We start from the raw sequence: 15,637 nt of genomic DNA on the forward strand, positions 1-15,637 counted from the left end.
TTATTCTTTAACATATTTCTTAAAGTCGGTCAATATTTCCCTTCCACGGCTTTCCCAACTTCCATGCAAATGACAAAACAAATTAAAACAAAGTAATTAATAATTATGTACCCTTTGGATTACCAAACTCCACCCCCCCCTTTCCCGGTTTTGGTCCCCAATAAATGTTCATCAATCAATACTATTTAACCTGGAGATCTCACGTCCGAGGCTCTCAAGTCATCCTCAGTTCCTCTTTGCCGGCCTCTTGGGTAGTCCTTTAGGTTAAGCCCCAAAGCTCGGAGGGGCTCTGACCCAACAAAATCCATGATTTTTCCAGTTGGCCCTCCATATTTAAAATTAGTGCTAATGAGGTGCTCCACTCTCAAGTTTACAATTTCCAGCTCAGTCCAAACTTTCCACCTCAAATTTTTATTCTCCTTTGTTGTCTGCATGCCAGGCCCCGAACTGTAATTCTCCCTTAACATCTGCAAAGTTACCACTCCACCTTCCTTTTCCTCAAAAACGACGTGTGTCTCTTCCATAGTCTCATGGCTCTCAAATTTCTCTTGTTGTTGATTTATGTAAACTTCTTGCCTCCACTCCCTGTCAGTTTCAACAATGTTGTTTACTGCCAGGGCCAGAGTGTTCGCACTTGTAGTCAAAACATCTGTCTGATCTTGTAACTTTCCCAGGAGAACCAGTATTTTGTTGAGTTTAGTCTGATTTTTGCTTCTTTCAGCCATTCTTGTAGTGTCTCTGTTCCCCAGAAGGGGGATTTTAGTCCTTCAAAGTCTTTCAGTTTAAAAACCAATAAGCAAGTTAATTTGTATCAGCTCTCCCTTATTTTCCAAAAATTGCAACAAATATAGCCAGCAGATGCAACAAAGACAAAGTTCCCTTTATCCTTTCCTTTTGACAGCTATTTTGACAGCTGTCAAAATCTTCAATGGTTCCTCAGCAGGTTCTCTCGCGGGACGCGCCCGGGTTCGGGGGGGGGGGGGTGAAACTTTAGCTCCTAACGTTAGGTTTATCCTCCGGTAAAATTCTATAGCGTCAAGCCGTGAAGGCTTTTTTGTAAAAAAGAAAAGAGTTCTCTCGACCTTAAGTTGCAAGCTCTTTGCGTTAAAGTATCTACACAGAGGGGGGGGGGCGACTTCCTTTTTGACCCTTCCCCGCTCGTTACCAATTCAGCAAAAATTTGTTTAAATTCCAAATTCCATATTTACTCACGGGTTCTTGTTTTTGAGTCCAAATGTTCCAAGGAAAAGGTCAGCGCTTCTCCGACAATGGCATGCGGCTTCGCTCCGCAGAAGGAGCAATCTACTCACAGCACCGCGCCGTCCCCCGTCCCCGTTCCTGAGCCTTTAAAAAGGCTCCTTCGCGGTTTGGGGGGGCGCAAATGGTGCCCGCCGAGTCACCACGCTCACAGGCATCAGCGCCTGTGATTTTTAAGGGTCCCCGCGTCGCCGGCGCGGACAAGACCCGATCCTGCGGAGCCGATTCCCTCCGGAGCTCGGAGGGAATCCGCCATTAGTCGATGGCGCTAACCCGGAAGTCCTCTGGACATTTTTAACAGCTGCTAATTTCATGCTTTTATGCACTTTATGAAGTGCTTTTAGATTCATACATAATAAATGGAAAACTGTGTGTGTGTGTGTACATGTATATTTCTAATTAATAAATAAATACCCTGTTAAGAAGAGTGGAATAAATAAATAAATCAGAATGCTCTCATTTCCAAAAGTCAAGGCCCTCTGGAACTGCTCTAATTTGACTTATATCTGCTCTTGAGATCCTCTTGTACCACCGAGGTCAATGGTAGCAGAAACGTTTTATCCAGAGACGGGAGAGTTCTGATCCTGGTGAAGTTTAGGCCTTGTGAATTTTTGATGCAATGACTTTAACCGTAGTGGAGAGATAGGGAATGTGTTTTGCCAACCCCAGCTGTCAAAATGCATTTGTGAAATTTAGATAATCATTACCGGAGGATAATGGCTGCTAATCATAGTTTACCGGTCCAATTCTTCTGGGCTGTGGCACGGTATGATTTGATTTTTATCTGTATTTCTGGAGCATACACCGAAACTGGTGTAGAGGAAATGCATGCATACAAAAGGGTAGGCTTTTGATTGGTTCTTCTAGGGTGTACTTATGCAAATCGTTATTTGCCGCTGAACAGAGCTGTGCCTTTTCAGTTGACCAGTGGGGCTGCATCTCACATAATGATGGCTGCTTCTGCAACAAGCAGCTTTGGTGCCTTGCCAAACCCTGCCCATCCTTTCCAGGAAAGCTGATCGGGCTGTTTTATGTGCATGCCAAAGAGATGGGTTCAGGGTTGCAGTAGGTGCATTTGTCTCTGTGCCTTGTTTCTACAGCTATCAACCTGTGAGTGAAAGAGAGTTTCATGCAAATATGATCCCCATGCCAGTGAACAGGCAATTCAGGTTTGTTAATTATTTGGCAGCATGGATATTTACGAGAAGCGTAGCATTGGCTATAGAGACAGTGGGGCAGCAAAACTGCTATTTAAACAGGGTGACTTTTAACATTTTACAGGTTCTCCTTATAGTTTTGCAGGAGGAAGTTCTAAAATGAAATTAAGGCCTAACTAGATGTGAGTTGCAGTCTTCCCCTGTGTCTTTATTTACTTATTTACTTAAGCAAAAGTAGTCAAGGGAGGTTATAAAATGGGGTGGGGAGATGGGGCAGATTCAATCCTTTCCTCTACTTCTGCCCCACCATGGGGGGGGGGGAAGACTGATGTAAAGTTGTTATTGCACTTCTCATCACAACTATGGGTGCTCCTAATTTTAGTAAAGCAAAGATTCCAATCAGATCTTAATATCTAAATAGCTTTACCTTGTAGTAAACTGGGATTTCTCCAAGATATTTTCAGTTTCTAGCAGGATTCCAGGCAAAAGGTGGACACCCCTTTTCCAGGATGTTTCCATTCACTTAACTATGGACTCTCACTTTTCATTTAATAGATTTCTAGGATTAGAGCAGGATAGAAGATACCATATTTTTCGCCCTATAGGGTGCACCTAGTTTTTTTTTTGGGGGGGGATAAAGAAAAAAAATTATTTCCCCCCCAGGCGTGGGGCTGGGGTGGGGGAAGCCCAAGCTTCCCCTGACCCCAGCCCCCAGAACAGGCTGCTATCCGCAAGCCTTGGGAGCCCGGCGGGAATTCCCATGGGCTCCCAAGGCTTGCGGATAGCTTTCTGAAGCCTGCATTCACCCCATAGGACACACACACATTTCCCCTTCATTTTTGGAGGGGAAAAAGTGCGTCCTATAGGGCGAAAAATACGGTAATCAAACCAGCCAGCTGCCCTATGGCCAAATCATCCATTGCTCAGCAACACCAGCCCCAAGTAACACACATAGCAAATTGTGGAAAGCGGAGAGTAGGAACAAGCTATTAAATTTTACAAAAGGGGATGGCAGGTGCAACCACTCATCCACAGTACAGGCAACAGATTTCCTGCAGGAGAATTTTGATTCAAAATTTGTTAATTCAGACAATGAGTGCTTATTTTCTTACAATCTCTGCAGTTGCTAGTACATGATGGGGGAGGGATTGGGGGGGCAAGGTAGTCAGTGATGTTTAAAGCGCCACTCCTGGATATAGTCATGGTTTTAACATTTGTAGCTTGGACGATTTGTTGTTGTTACTTTTGTAGGCCCTGTAATCACCACAGCAGTGTTATCAGCAGGGATAAACAGCCTCAGTGGCTTAAGGCAAGAGATTGGGTTTATATAACTAACAACCACTACTGAGGTTTTTTCTCTTGCCATATTAGCATCCCAGGTCTGCGATAACTCAGATTCTGGTCATCCCCTATGAATAGTTCAGTATGGTGCAGTAGGCAATTAGCTCTGCTTGGTGGACCTCAAGATGCTAGTGAAAAACAAAGTGGCCCATACCTGGTGTAGATAACACTGAGCTAGATGGTTCAATGGTCTGTTTTGGTATAAGGCAGCTTCCATTGTGTTGCTAAACACTACCAGTGCACCTTATTCTCCCCATATGACCCCCCTCTTGCCATAATCATTTTTTCCTGTCATTTGATTCATAGTACCAAGCTATTCTGGGCACATTTTAATGAACATGTTTATTTTTCTCTTGTTTAGGCACACCATGAAAGAACGCTGAAAAAGCTTCTGGATGTGAATGGACAAGCGCTGGTACCTTCTTATGACTACGACCTGATAGTTATTGGAGGGGGTTCAGGTGGACTTGCAGCTTCCAAGGTATGATAAGTAGAAGTGTGGTCATGAAAGCAATCTAGCCAACCAGAGCTTGGTCCTACTCCAAGAATGGATCCGCTCTGAGCTGTAGGAGTGAGAATCCGGTGTCTGAAAAAGATTTTGCAATCCATTCCGTCCATATGCAAAACGGCCTTGTGCAGATACGATTCTCTGTGCACACTCTAACATTAGTATTGCAAAAGGATTGATGACAAATCCAGCTCCTTCCTCGTCTAGAGGCTTCTTGGATTTGCAAGGCAAATTCTAGCCTGGGAACATCACTGATCTGTTTTAGATCCACCTTCTAGAATGGACCTGGAACCCCCTTTTTCTGGAAACAGTTCTACTCTTGACTAAAAACCAGATTTTCCATCTGGAGTCCATTCTATCCCGTTGCTCTTAATAATTGGGCAGAGACTGTATCCCAGAATGGTGTAGGAGTCAGTCCCTCTTCCCAGGAAATTCTGGGAATTGTACCTCTGTGAGGGGAATAAGGCTGTCCTAACAACTCTTGGCACCCATAACAAACTACAATTTCCAGTAGTCTTTGGAGGAAGCCATGACTGTTTAAAGTGGTATGATACTGCTTTAAATGTATAGTGCAGATGGGGCCTCTATCTCCTTCCTCTTTTCTCTTCTCTGCTTCCTTTGATCATCATCTCCAAGAATAATTAGATGGTGTTTATGCATCTTGGCCCTCCAAGATGATGCTCCTGCCATTCTAGAGCTCTGATATACCTGGTGTGGTCAGTGGCTTAAAAAACAGGCTGGTGATTAACTACACTAAAGTGTGAGTGCCTTATTTAAATTGTTGGGCTTTGCTCCTTTTGCAGAAAATGATGGTTCTGCAGTTGGGAGCACAAGTATGTAATGTACTGATGAGTAGTGCCTGCCTTCTAAAATAGGCCATGCTTAATCACCAGCTTGAGGACTAGAGTTCTTGATAATGAATTTGGGAAAAGGAGAAGACAACAGCGGACAAGAAAAGGCCACCTATTTAGGGAGAAAGCAAGCAAATGTTTCATACCCATGTCAGCAAAGTAGTTAGTATGCTTTTTCTAGTTCCTACTGTGAGTTGAATTATAAAGCTGTAGCACTAGAGAGAGAATTATAGGAATGTGAGAATCTGCCTGATATTGACCATCTAGCTTTACATTTTCTACTTCTGGCAGTGGCTCTCCAGGATTTCAGACATGAGTCTTTTCCCAGAATCACAGATGACGGATTAAAACTGGCAACACTCAGGGAGGAAAGAAGTGGGAGAGCATTTCAGTGTCCCTGAACGCTCTGTACCACATTTGAAGGCTTTCAAACTTGGAAAAAAGTTTCCAAGGAAGCTTCCTAATGAAGTTGAGTTAGAATTCATTTGCAGCTTTGACAGTATCAGTCAGAGTTGGTTGGGATCAGTTTGGCTTTTGCAGGCCTGGGCCAGCTCACTTACAGAAAGCAATTGTCTCCCTCTTGGTGTTTATATTTTATCAATTGGTTATCAGTAGGGAGTGGGTGTCACACACCCTTTCTGATCGGATCTTCTATTATTCGGATCTTGCATTTGCGTTCTGTACAGTGAAATAGCAACACCCTTCTGTTGCAGTAGGGAGCCTCCTGACTTCACTTTGTAGTAGCATTCCCCCGTGCTTGCCGCCGTGTCCTGCTGAGCCAGTGAGGTGTAGTGGTTAAGAGTGGTGGACTCGTAATCTGGTGAATCGGGTTCGCTTCCCTGCTCCTTCACTTGCAGCTGCTGGGTGACCTTGGGCCAGTCACACTTCTCTGAAGTCTCTCAGCCTCACTCACCTCACAGAGTGTTTGTTGTGGGGGAGGAAGGGAAAGGAGAATGTTAGCTGCTTTGAGACTCCTTAGGGGGAGTGAAAGGCAGGATATCAACTCCAAACTCCTCCTCTTCTACTTCTTCTTCTGTGCACAACTGAGCATAATCCTTCATGCACCTGACAAAGCAGTGCTGTGTCTCGGAAGAGTTTATGCTACAATAAATTTGTTAGTGCTGCGGTGACTCAAATGGCCACCCTTTGGGCATTTGGAACCCCTGACACACCCCAACCTCTTTTCAGCAGGGGATCCCACCCCCCTGGCATTTGGCTGCAGCAGCCATGACTGGGAGATGAGTTGTGCTGGCTCCAGGTGCAAAGGCCCATGTGGTGGGCCTGCTCCTGCATCTGGGTGCCTCCTGCTGGGCTTATCTGGTGGTGGTGGTCAGTGGCGGCAGCAGTGCTGCTGTCTGTACCAACTTGATGAGAGCCACCCACCATCTTAGTTTCCCACAATTCCTCTGAGCTATGTTGGGGCCATATCAGAAGAATAAAATGGCTGACAGTTGACATCCCCTGTGGTAAGTGACTTGGCTGCCCAGGGGAGACAGTGGTAGTGGACCCTGCCATGGAGCTGGTGTCCTGGTAGCTGCCCATGAATGCTGGTGGGTGTTAGATTTGCCACTTCGATACACCCAGCCAGAATTGGAAGTTCAAAGCCAAAATATACCTTGTGCTGTTGATACTTTTTAAAAAAGCATGTTTAATTTAGCCGCTTTGCTTTTTCTTCAAACTAAAGCTGTGGGAACCTGGCAATGAAGGTGTTCTTCAGTCTGCATTGGTGTCTAGGGCCAGTTTTCTGTCCCAGAATCCTGCCCCACACAACTATTTTCCCTTTTAGGCACAAATTGTACTCCGGGGAGGGGTGGTGTTGAGGGTTCATTGAGTAACTGTTTCCCAATCCAGGAACATACTCTAGATCAGAGCCCAGAAGCCAGCTAAAGCATGCTTTAAGAAAAGTGTGAATAATGTAACATGTTATTTGGCCCATACTCAGTTCTGCGGCGCAGCCAGAGTCTGGGGACTCATCCTTGCATATAGTGTATTCACCCATAATGATCTGCTTTGGAATGCTTAAGATGCAGGCCATGGCTGGGGGCGAAGGCCGGGTTCACATGCCAGCAACGCTTGACAAACACATCACTTGTTGCATGGCAATAAAGCTAATTTTAAGAAGTATAATTTAAAATGCCCTGTGATCCAGAAGTCTTGAGGGCCATCCACGTAATGGGATTCAACCCATCATTTGACTGAGTTGTGGGAATTTGAGCAGCCAAATTATCTTTCAGCATTTAATTAAAGTTTGTGTTGTTACATTCACCCTTCCCTTCCTCCTTTTGCGCCTGTGGCATTCAGCTAAGTGGTGTTTTTCTCGTGACTGTAGTAATTGTCGTGAAAAATCCAATCTTGCCTTTTCGTCATGAAAGATGGCAGGATTGAAGGAAGTTGTCCTGGAAAGCCCCTCCCAAGAATGTGCTAAAAGACTTCAGGCAAATTCATTTGTTTTTTTTCTGGTTATAACAAGACGTTTGACTGCCACATCAATTTGTAACCCACTTGGGGATAAAGATTGCTCCTTGTGAACACTAGATATTGATCCCCCAAATTCATCATAAAGCAGTGTGTGTTTTTTTTACAACTTGGCCACTATTACTTAGAGTGCAGATTTTCAGCTGTGGTTGTTTTTTTGTTTGATTTCCAGGAAGCTGCCAAACTTGGCAAGAAGGTCTTAGTTCTGGATTTTGTTGTCCCTACTCCTTTGGGAACAAGATGGGGTAAGTAAATGGTTCTCAGCCTTCGCTACTTTAGGGAAACTCATGTGGCATAGTTCTTAGAGTGTTTGACTAGGACCTGGGAGACCAGGGTTCAAATCCCCACTCAGCCCTGAAGCTCACTGTGTGACCTTGAGCGAGTCACCTACCTCACAGGGTTGTTGTGAGCATAAAATAAAGGAAGGGGATAAGTGTGTACGCCACCTTGGAGGAAAGATGGTATAGGAATCTAATAACAGTGATAATTATTATTGTATTATCATAAAGACATCCATTCAAATCTGGCATTTTCTTCCAATCTTGGACACCATAGTACATGTTGCATTGTTTCTCCCCTGTCCTAACCCTTGAACATGATTGCCTATAGAATCAGGGCACATAACATATAAAGTACTACTTCGTACAGTGCACAAGTCAGCTTTTCGCCCTTCAATATATATCAAGAATAATTATTGCCCTTTGTAGCTATTTGTTGATTTGATATTTTGATGGGTAAAGACTGAAATAGAAAGACTGCAGCAGTACCATTTTTACTGCTGAGATTCTACCCAGGGAAGACAAATGCCTTGCAGGACCCATTTTACTAAAATAAAATAAAAAAGCAGTGCATATGATCACAGTTTCCCTGCGGCTAGCATTCTGACTTGGGGAAGTGACATTTGAATCTTGTTGCAGCAGCTACAGAGTCCTTTGCCTTCCATTTTCTTTGTCTGAAAATGATGAGGACGCTTCATCCACTGCTTAGTGCAGCGTTGCCTTTTTGTGGAATGAATGTCGGAAGTTGCCTTATACTGAGTTAGACCATCGGTCCAGTTAGGTCAGCCTTGTCTACACAGGCAGTGGCTGTCCAGGCTTTCAGGATTGAACCTGGCAACTTTCTCCATGCAAAGCAGACAATCTCCTCATGAGACATGGCTCTTTCCTATCTTGCTGGAGTTTCGGGGCAACCGGGATCATCCATTTATTTCCCTTCAGCCAGAGTGTCCCTGGCTGCTGCTTCTGAAGGGTGAGGGAAGACAAAATTGGGCCGAGTTTCCCCCTGAAAAATTGGACGGCCTTGTTGCACCAGTCACATAGGCTTCAAACCACTTTGCTTGTCCCTGGCTTCCATATCTGCCTCCCCACCCCCATATATACACTGAAGGAATAAAAGTCCAGATCGGTAACGGTTTTCCAGTTGCCCTGGGGAAGGCAGGACTCTGATTGCTGTTACAGCGGAAGGACTGGATGCTCTGACAGAATGGGCCAACTTCCCTGTTTAAAGGCCTCCAAGAAGCAGTCGTGACTACAGCCAAGGACCTACGGACCAATTTGAATGCCATACTGAATGACTGGGTGGTCCTGTCATAATGAGTTGCCGTATGAAGCTCATTAGGTTGCCTTTCTTTTGCAGGTCTCGGAGGAACCTGCGTCAATGTAGGATGCATTCCAAAGAAGCTGATGCACCAGACGGCTTTGCTTGGGCAAGCCATAAAGGATGCACCCAAGTTTGGGTGGCAGCTGGATGACAAAGGTATAGACAGAGAATCCCATGTGGGCTGTTGGCTGTATAATCTGTGCTGCTCTTAGGAAGTTTAACCTGAGTGGAGGGTGGGGAACAGGATTCAAAGGGATGGAGGTCTGCTTTACACACACACACACTCACACACTCACACACACACACTCCGAAATTTATACACTATTTTGGCATTCCTAGATAGCTTTCCCCCAACCTGGTGCCTTACAGATTTATTTTTTTAAAATACTGAACTACAATTCCCTCAGTCCCTGGCCATAAGCCACATTCACTGTGGCTGAAAGGTGCTATAGTTAAAACTAGGTTGAGGAAGGCTGTTCTAGGAGTTTTTATTGTGATTACATATTTTATCTGCCTAAAAGCTGGAGACACCAAGTGGAGTATCAGAAGACTGATCAGATGTTCATATTAGCAGTGATAATAGCAAAGCAAATGTGAGTTCTGTGTGTATAAGACCTTCCTTTCTAAAGGATGATTTCAGAGCTTTATGTGGCAGCACCTGCAAAATACGCTGGACCACACTCACCCACATTGTTAATCCGTGCAGTGTTGGCAAAACTCCACAAACCTTGGGCAACTGAATTAATTATAAATAGGAGAGACACAGCCGTGCATCAGGTGTGTCTGTTATTACATAGCATGCTAATGGAAAATGAAGGCCTTGGGAAGCTGAGGACTGAACTGTCATCTAACTTTTGTTTTTAAATCCTCAGCCGTAAATCACAGCTGGGATACCATGACTGAAGCAGTTCAGAATTATATTGGCTCTCTGAACTGGGGCTACAGGGTTTCTCTCCGAGAGAATAAAGTCACATACGAAAACGCTTATGGAGAGTTTGTCGGGCCGCACAAAATTAAGGTAATGGAAATTGCTGCCTTTATCCTTTTTTTCCTGGGGAAGGTTGGGTGGTCTGCTTCAAATGAAGAAATCCCGCTGGATCTGGCTGCTAGCCCAGAGCATTTGGCATCCAGTAACATCTCCCATCCTCCTCTGGCTTAAAGGAATGAGAGCTCACAGCCACAGGCTTTTACAGTTAAAAATTGCTGGCATTTTTATTTACAGGCAACAAATAACAAAGGAGTACAGAAGTTTTACACAGCAGAAAGATTTCTGATTGCCACTGGAGAGAGGCCCCGTTATCTGGGCATCCCTGGAGACGAAGAATATTGCATCACCAGGTGAGATAACCCATTAAAATGTGTCTTATTGTATGTCCTGGGGGAAGTGCCCGCTGTTACTCAAAGTAAGTGTCAGGTGTTATGAGTGAAGTGATTCTGGGTTGGTTCAAAGATATAGAGTTTTGAAGTGGCATAGTATCAGTTTTCACATAAGTGTTGCTTGCTTAAAAGCACTTTTGTGTCAGAACAGCTAGCCACTTAAAACTCGTATCTCCTTTCCTCCTTGGGCAAAATATCAATTTCCAAGTGATGAGCCATTCTTGCTTTGGTTTCGATTTCTTGGCATGTGTAAGATCTACGGTGACAGGAGGGCTTGTTTGCATAGCAAATGCCTCTCCTCCACTTCCTTCTCTGTGGAAAATACACAGCCAGTCAAAAGAGATTTGAGCTTCTTCATATGTAACTCTTAAGACTGGAGGCAGGAAAGGCTTGGAGTGAGACATAGCCCTGGACTTTCTGGTTCCTGATGTGAAATCTTCCATTTGCAGAGCAGAATGTGCAGAAAGGAAGTCAGTCTGTACCACTTTTGTGATCTAACTTGTTTACTATGTAGACTACGTAGGTTACTATGTAGTAAACTATGCATTAATTTCAACACCAGCTCATAAACTGGTTGATTTGTGACCACTTGCTTTAGATAATGCTCTGAGATTCTTTACATTCTCCTTGAAAAGTACATTATTATTATTATTATTATTATTATTATTATTATTATTACTACTTCTGTGCTCTGACTTCATCTTCCAGTTAGTTTGCTGCCTGATATATCTCCTGCCTTCTAGTGTGCAAGACAAGGTGTAAAATTTCATGAACCATAAAAGTAGAGATAAAACATAATGTAATAAGCCATTCCTCCTTCTTTAATTTGAACAGTGTCAGTTGCATACATCTCAGCTGTATGGATTTCCCTTGTATTTTTGACTCAGCTATTCATTCGTATTACTGTTTTCCCAGTGATGATCTCTTCTCCCTGCATTACTGCCCGGGGAAAACATTGGTGGTCGGAGCTTCCTACGTCGCCCTTGAGTGTGCAGGATTCCTTGCAGGCCTTGGCTTAGATGTGACTGTCATGGTGCGGTCCATTCTCCTGAGGGGCTTTGATCAAGAGATGGCAAACAAAATAGGGGAGCACATGGAAGAACATGGTGTCAAGTTCATTCGGAAGCATGTGCCTAGCCAGGTAAGAGGGGTGGAGGGATAGCACTTGTCCTTATTATTATATTATTGGATAAGCATTTTAGGTATTTTGCATTATACATTGCTTTAAATATTCTGGCCTTATAGTTATTGTCCATTGCATTTTGTCATGTGAGTTGCTTTGAGACTTTGAGGGTAAAAAGCAATTATAACAAATGTTAATAATAAATGCTGCCCTCACCCATTCAATAAACACGTAATTTCAAAATGTGCTTTAATACAAACATGTTCAAAGAAATTCGGGTTCTGTTTTATGACTTCAGAAGTGCATATTTCACCATTTCCTTGCAAACCCTACATATCTTGGCACACAGGGCACTCTAGCCCAGTATTTGCTGCATTTATGTGGCAGTTCTTCAGAGTCTCGGACTTCTGCATCATCTGCTATCTGATCCTTTGAAGAGAGTAAGCTTGGGATCTTCTGCCTACCAAACATTCTGTGCCACTGAGCATGTGTGTGATTCATTGCTGTGATGTTCTGTTTTGGCTCCCAAACACCGCAAACCCGGAAGTGAGTGTTCCGGTTTGCGAATGTTCTTCGGAACCCAAACGTTGGACGGGGCTTCTGATTGGCTGCAGGAGCTTCCTGCAGCCAATCGGAAGCTGTGCCTTGGTTTCCGAATTGGGAAGTTGAATGGACTTCTGGAACGGATTCCGTTCGACTTCCGAGGTACGACTGTATTAGGTTGCTATCTCACTGACGTTTGTGAGGGCCTTCCATGTTTATAGTGCAAAAGCTGTTGGTTTTTCGGATTTTTTGGCATGCTGCGCAGGATGTTGTCAGGCTTGGAGGTATTCTTAGGAGTTGGCCTCTGGCCCTCCTGTTTTGACCCCACCCCCATCAAAACAGATGGCTGTTCGGTGCAGAATTTTGTCTGGGGCCCCTAAAACATCTACTTCATGGGGAGTTTTCCCCTTGAACCTATCTGGAGTTTGACACTCCTATTTAAAATTATCAACATTATTCATCTGTTATCACTACAACTACATTTATGCCCCGCCTTTCCTTCAAGGGGGACATGCATGCTTCTTCCCACTTCCTATTTTGCCTTCACAACAACCCTGTGAGGTAGGTTGAGCTGAGTGACGGGTGCAAGGTTACCTACTGAGTATCATAGCTGTGGGGATTTGAACCCTGGTCTCCCAGCTCCCCGTTCTATACTCTAACCACTGCAACACATATTTTTTTCCATCTGTTTTAAATTCATTTTTCTTTTTTCAGTACAAACATCAAAAGATGTACACACACATGCCCCCTCTTTGCAACAGCACAAAAAGCATGAATTTCATTTCTTCCCCATGCTAATAATAGCACCAGCAGTTAGTTGTTTCTCTGTCTCCCTCTAAAATGCGTGCAATTTGCGCATTATCAATATTTTCATGCTGCTCAATAGCAAAACTCTCTGAGCTGCTTACTGTAATTTAGCCATACATGATGGAAACAAAAAAATATAAATAATGCAGCATAAAAGCTTCAGCAGCCAAGAAATAAGATCAGCACAACAAAATTCTCGAGCAGCACCAGAAAATATCTTAAAGATGTTTAAAACATTTGGAAAAGCCATGCCCAAGGTGCAGCAAAAGAACATTATTTTTAAAAAAGTTAATTTTTTTTGCTTCAGTCAGATACACTTACCTAGGAAATAGCTCCATTGAACTCAGTGTGGTTACTTGTGAGTAGGCATGCATGAGATTCCATTGCTAAAAGATGATTTGTGCCATCTGTGTTCTTGCAATTGTGAGGGAGTTCTCACAGAGGATGTGTGTGTGAGAGAGGAAAAGATATTGCTAGCATGCATTTCCTTTAATGATTAATCGGTAATTATTTTCCTATAGCAGATAATTGTTTTTCCAATCTGCGGGGCGTTAGGATAGGCTTTCGGCTTTTCAAAGACAGGAACATTAAATGCAACAAATTTCCTCTGTGCTTCCTATTAACCACACCAGATAGTAAAACACACAACTACTACTACTACTACTACTACTACTACTTAAAAACACTACCTGGTCATCTTTTGCTGAGCAAACATACCGTCCCTTAAAAAAGATAAGAGAGCAAGCTGAAAACCAAAGAGAACATGAATGCTTCCTTTTTGTGTGCATAAATTATATCCATTGCTTGGGTTGAGAAAGTAGAAGATTGGCTACATTTAAGCAGCATATAAAGGTAAAGAGACCCCTGACCATTAAGTCCAGTCGCAGTCGACTTGGGGGTTGCGGTGGTCACCTTGCTTTACTGGCCGTGGGAGCCGGCATTTGTCTGCAGACAGCTTCTGAGTCATGTGGCCAGCATGACTAAGCCGCTTCTGGCGAACCAGAGCAGTGCATGGAAACACTGTTTATCTTCCCACTGGAGTGGTACCTATTTATCTACTTGCACTTTGACGTGCTTTCGAACTGCTAGGTTGGCAGGAGCAGGGACTGAAAAATGGGAGCTCACCCCATTGTGGGGATTTGAACCGCCGACCTTCTGATTGGCAAGCCCTAGGCTCTGTGGTTTAGACCACAGCACCACCCATGTATAGCCCCACCCTTTTATTGTCCTTTCTGCAGTGAGGTGCGGTGTGTTTCTGAAATGGGATAGATGTGCTCAGATCCCGAAAGAAATGAAGGAATAGCCAGTTTGCATATCTGCATGTGGTTTGCAGAGCAGGTTGAGTTCTGAAATAGGAAGCTTTTCTGAAAATGCCAGTGCAGTTCTGTGTCAAACTATATGTGCTATATTTAATGTTATTTGGATCACAGCATATGGGGAAGGGAGGTTAATCCTCTCCCCCTCTATCTGCACCCCTCAGAGAAAAAAAAACCACCCAATCTCCCTCTGTGCTACAAGATGTCCACATATGCACTTGACGGTAGCAGGCTAGCTTAGGGGGGGGGGGACATAGGACCAGCCTAGAGGCCCACACAATTCTTGCAGTGCCACATCACTGCTCCCCACCAGCCAGAATCTGTTACCTGAGGAGGTTGCTTCACTCTGCCTAATGGTAGGGCTGGCCCTGTAGTGTGAGCATAATTCTAGCCCTCTGTAGACTGTAGGAATCTGAAGTACTTCAGAATTCCTGCAGAAGTAATCATGTGAGTTGACCCTGCATTTGCTAGATTTGGCAGTGGTTTACCTTCTGTGGGGTTATTTCTTTTCAACAGGTGATTTTGTGTGTGTGTTTGTGTTTGATGCAGGACACAAGATACCTCAGTAAGTGAACCTATGGCAGACAAAATGTTCTGTGAAATGGGCTCAGTAATAGGAAGGGCAGCTACCAGCTAAGGAGGACGCTTGTCCTGAATAGAGTGACAGGAGAAAGGGGCATTTGCCAACCAGCTTCTTGGCACAAAGTTATTGAAAGTGCAGGAACTCCTTTAGACCAAGGCTTGGCACTTGGAGGAAGTTAACTCTCTTTGACTGGAGGAAGTAAGCTACCTTGTGTACGCAAGGTGATGCTTCCATTTATTAACACCGTTTTAAATTTCCGCATTGTTCTGAGAACTCAGCCCCCTTTGTCCTTTATTGCCTTTGAATGCTATGGTATGAATCAGTGATATAAGTGGCAGCAGCACTTTCATTGTTTTCATTTCCTGTGTTATAAAAGAACCGCCATAGAGCTGTCATAAAAACGACTTATTTATAAAGAGAAAGAGGTTGTGCGTCACTTAGAAGCTGGTTTGGAGGACCTTTAACTGCTGCAGCAAAGAAGTTTATATTTTTCATAAGCCATTTATTTTCTTTGGATGGATATTTGCAGATTGCATTGGAGATTGTGGTGTAAATGTAGGGCTAATTCTCCGCATACTCTTGACTTCAAAGCTGCCACATCTTTTTTCAGTTGATTCATGTTCACATTTAAGGTCACATGAGATGTGATGGGAGCAGCCATGTTTGTTAAATCATGGATCTTTCCAATTCACATATTAAA

At 43.8% G+C, this 15,637-nt stretch overlaps 1 protein-coding gene across 1 annotated transcript in view; it reads left to right on the top strand.

The window, feature by feature from the left end:
* TXNRD1 (thioredoxin reductase 1) overlaps nucleotides 1-15,637 on the top strand; it is a 35,396-nt gene that overhangs the window by 6,484 nt on the left and 13,275 nt on the right. Inside the window, exons 3-8 of the mRNA XM_079992657.1 lie at nucleotides 4,117-4,236; nucleotides 7,762-7,834; nucleotides 9,225-9,344; nucleotides 10,061-10,206; nucleotides 10,411-10,526; nucleotides 11,481-11,706. Of these exons, the coding sequence (XP_079848783.1) occupies nucleotides 4,117-4,236; nucleotides 7,762-7,834; nucleotides 9,225-9,344; nucleotides 10,061-10,206; nucleotides 10,411-10,526; nucleotides 11,481-11,706 (801 nt within the window). The remainder of the gene's footprint in view (nucleotides 1-4,116; nucleotides 4,237-7,761; nucleotides 7,835-9,224; nucleotides 9,345-10,060; nucleotides 10,207-10,410; nucleotides 10,527-11,480; nucleotides 11,707-15,637) is intronic.

Source organism: Podarcis cretensis (assembly GCF_951804945.1).
Source record: "Podarcis cretensis genome assembly, chromosome: 10".
Classification (NCBI taxonomy): Eukaryota; Metazoa; Chordata; class Lepidosauria; order Squamata; family Lacertidae; genus Podarcis; species Podarcis cretensis.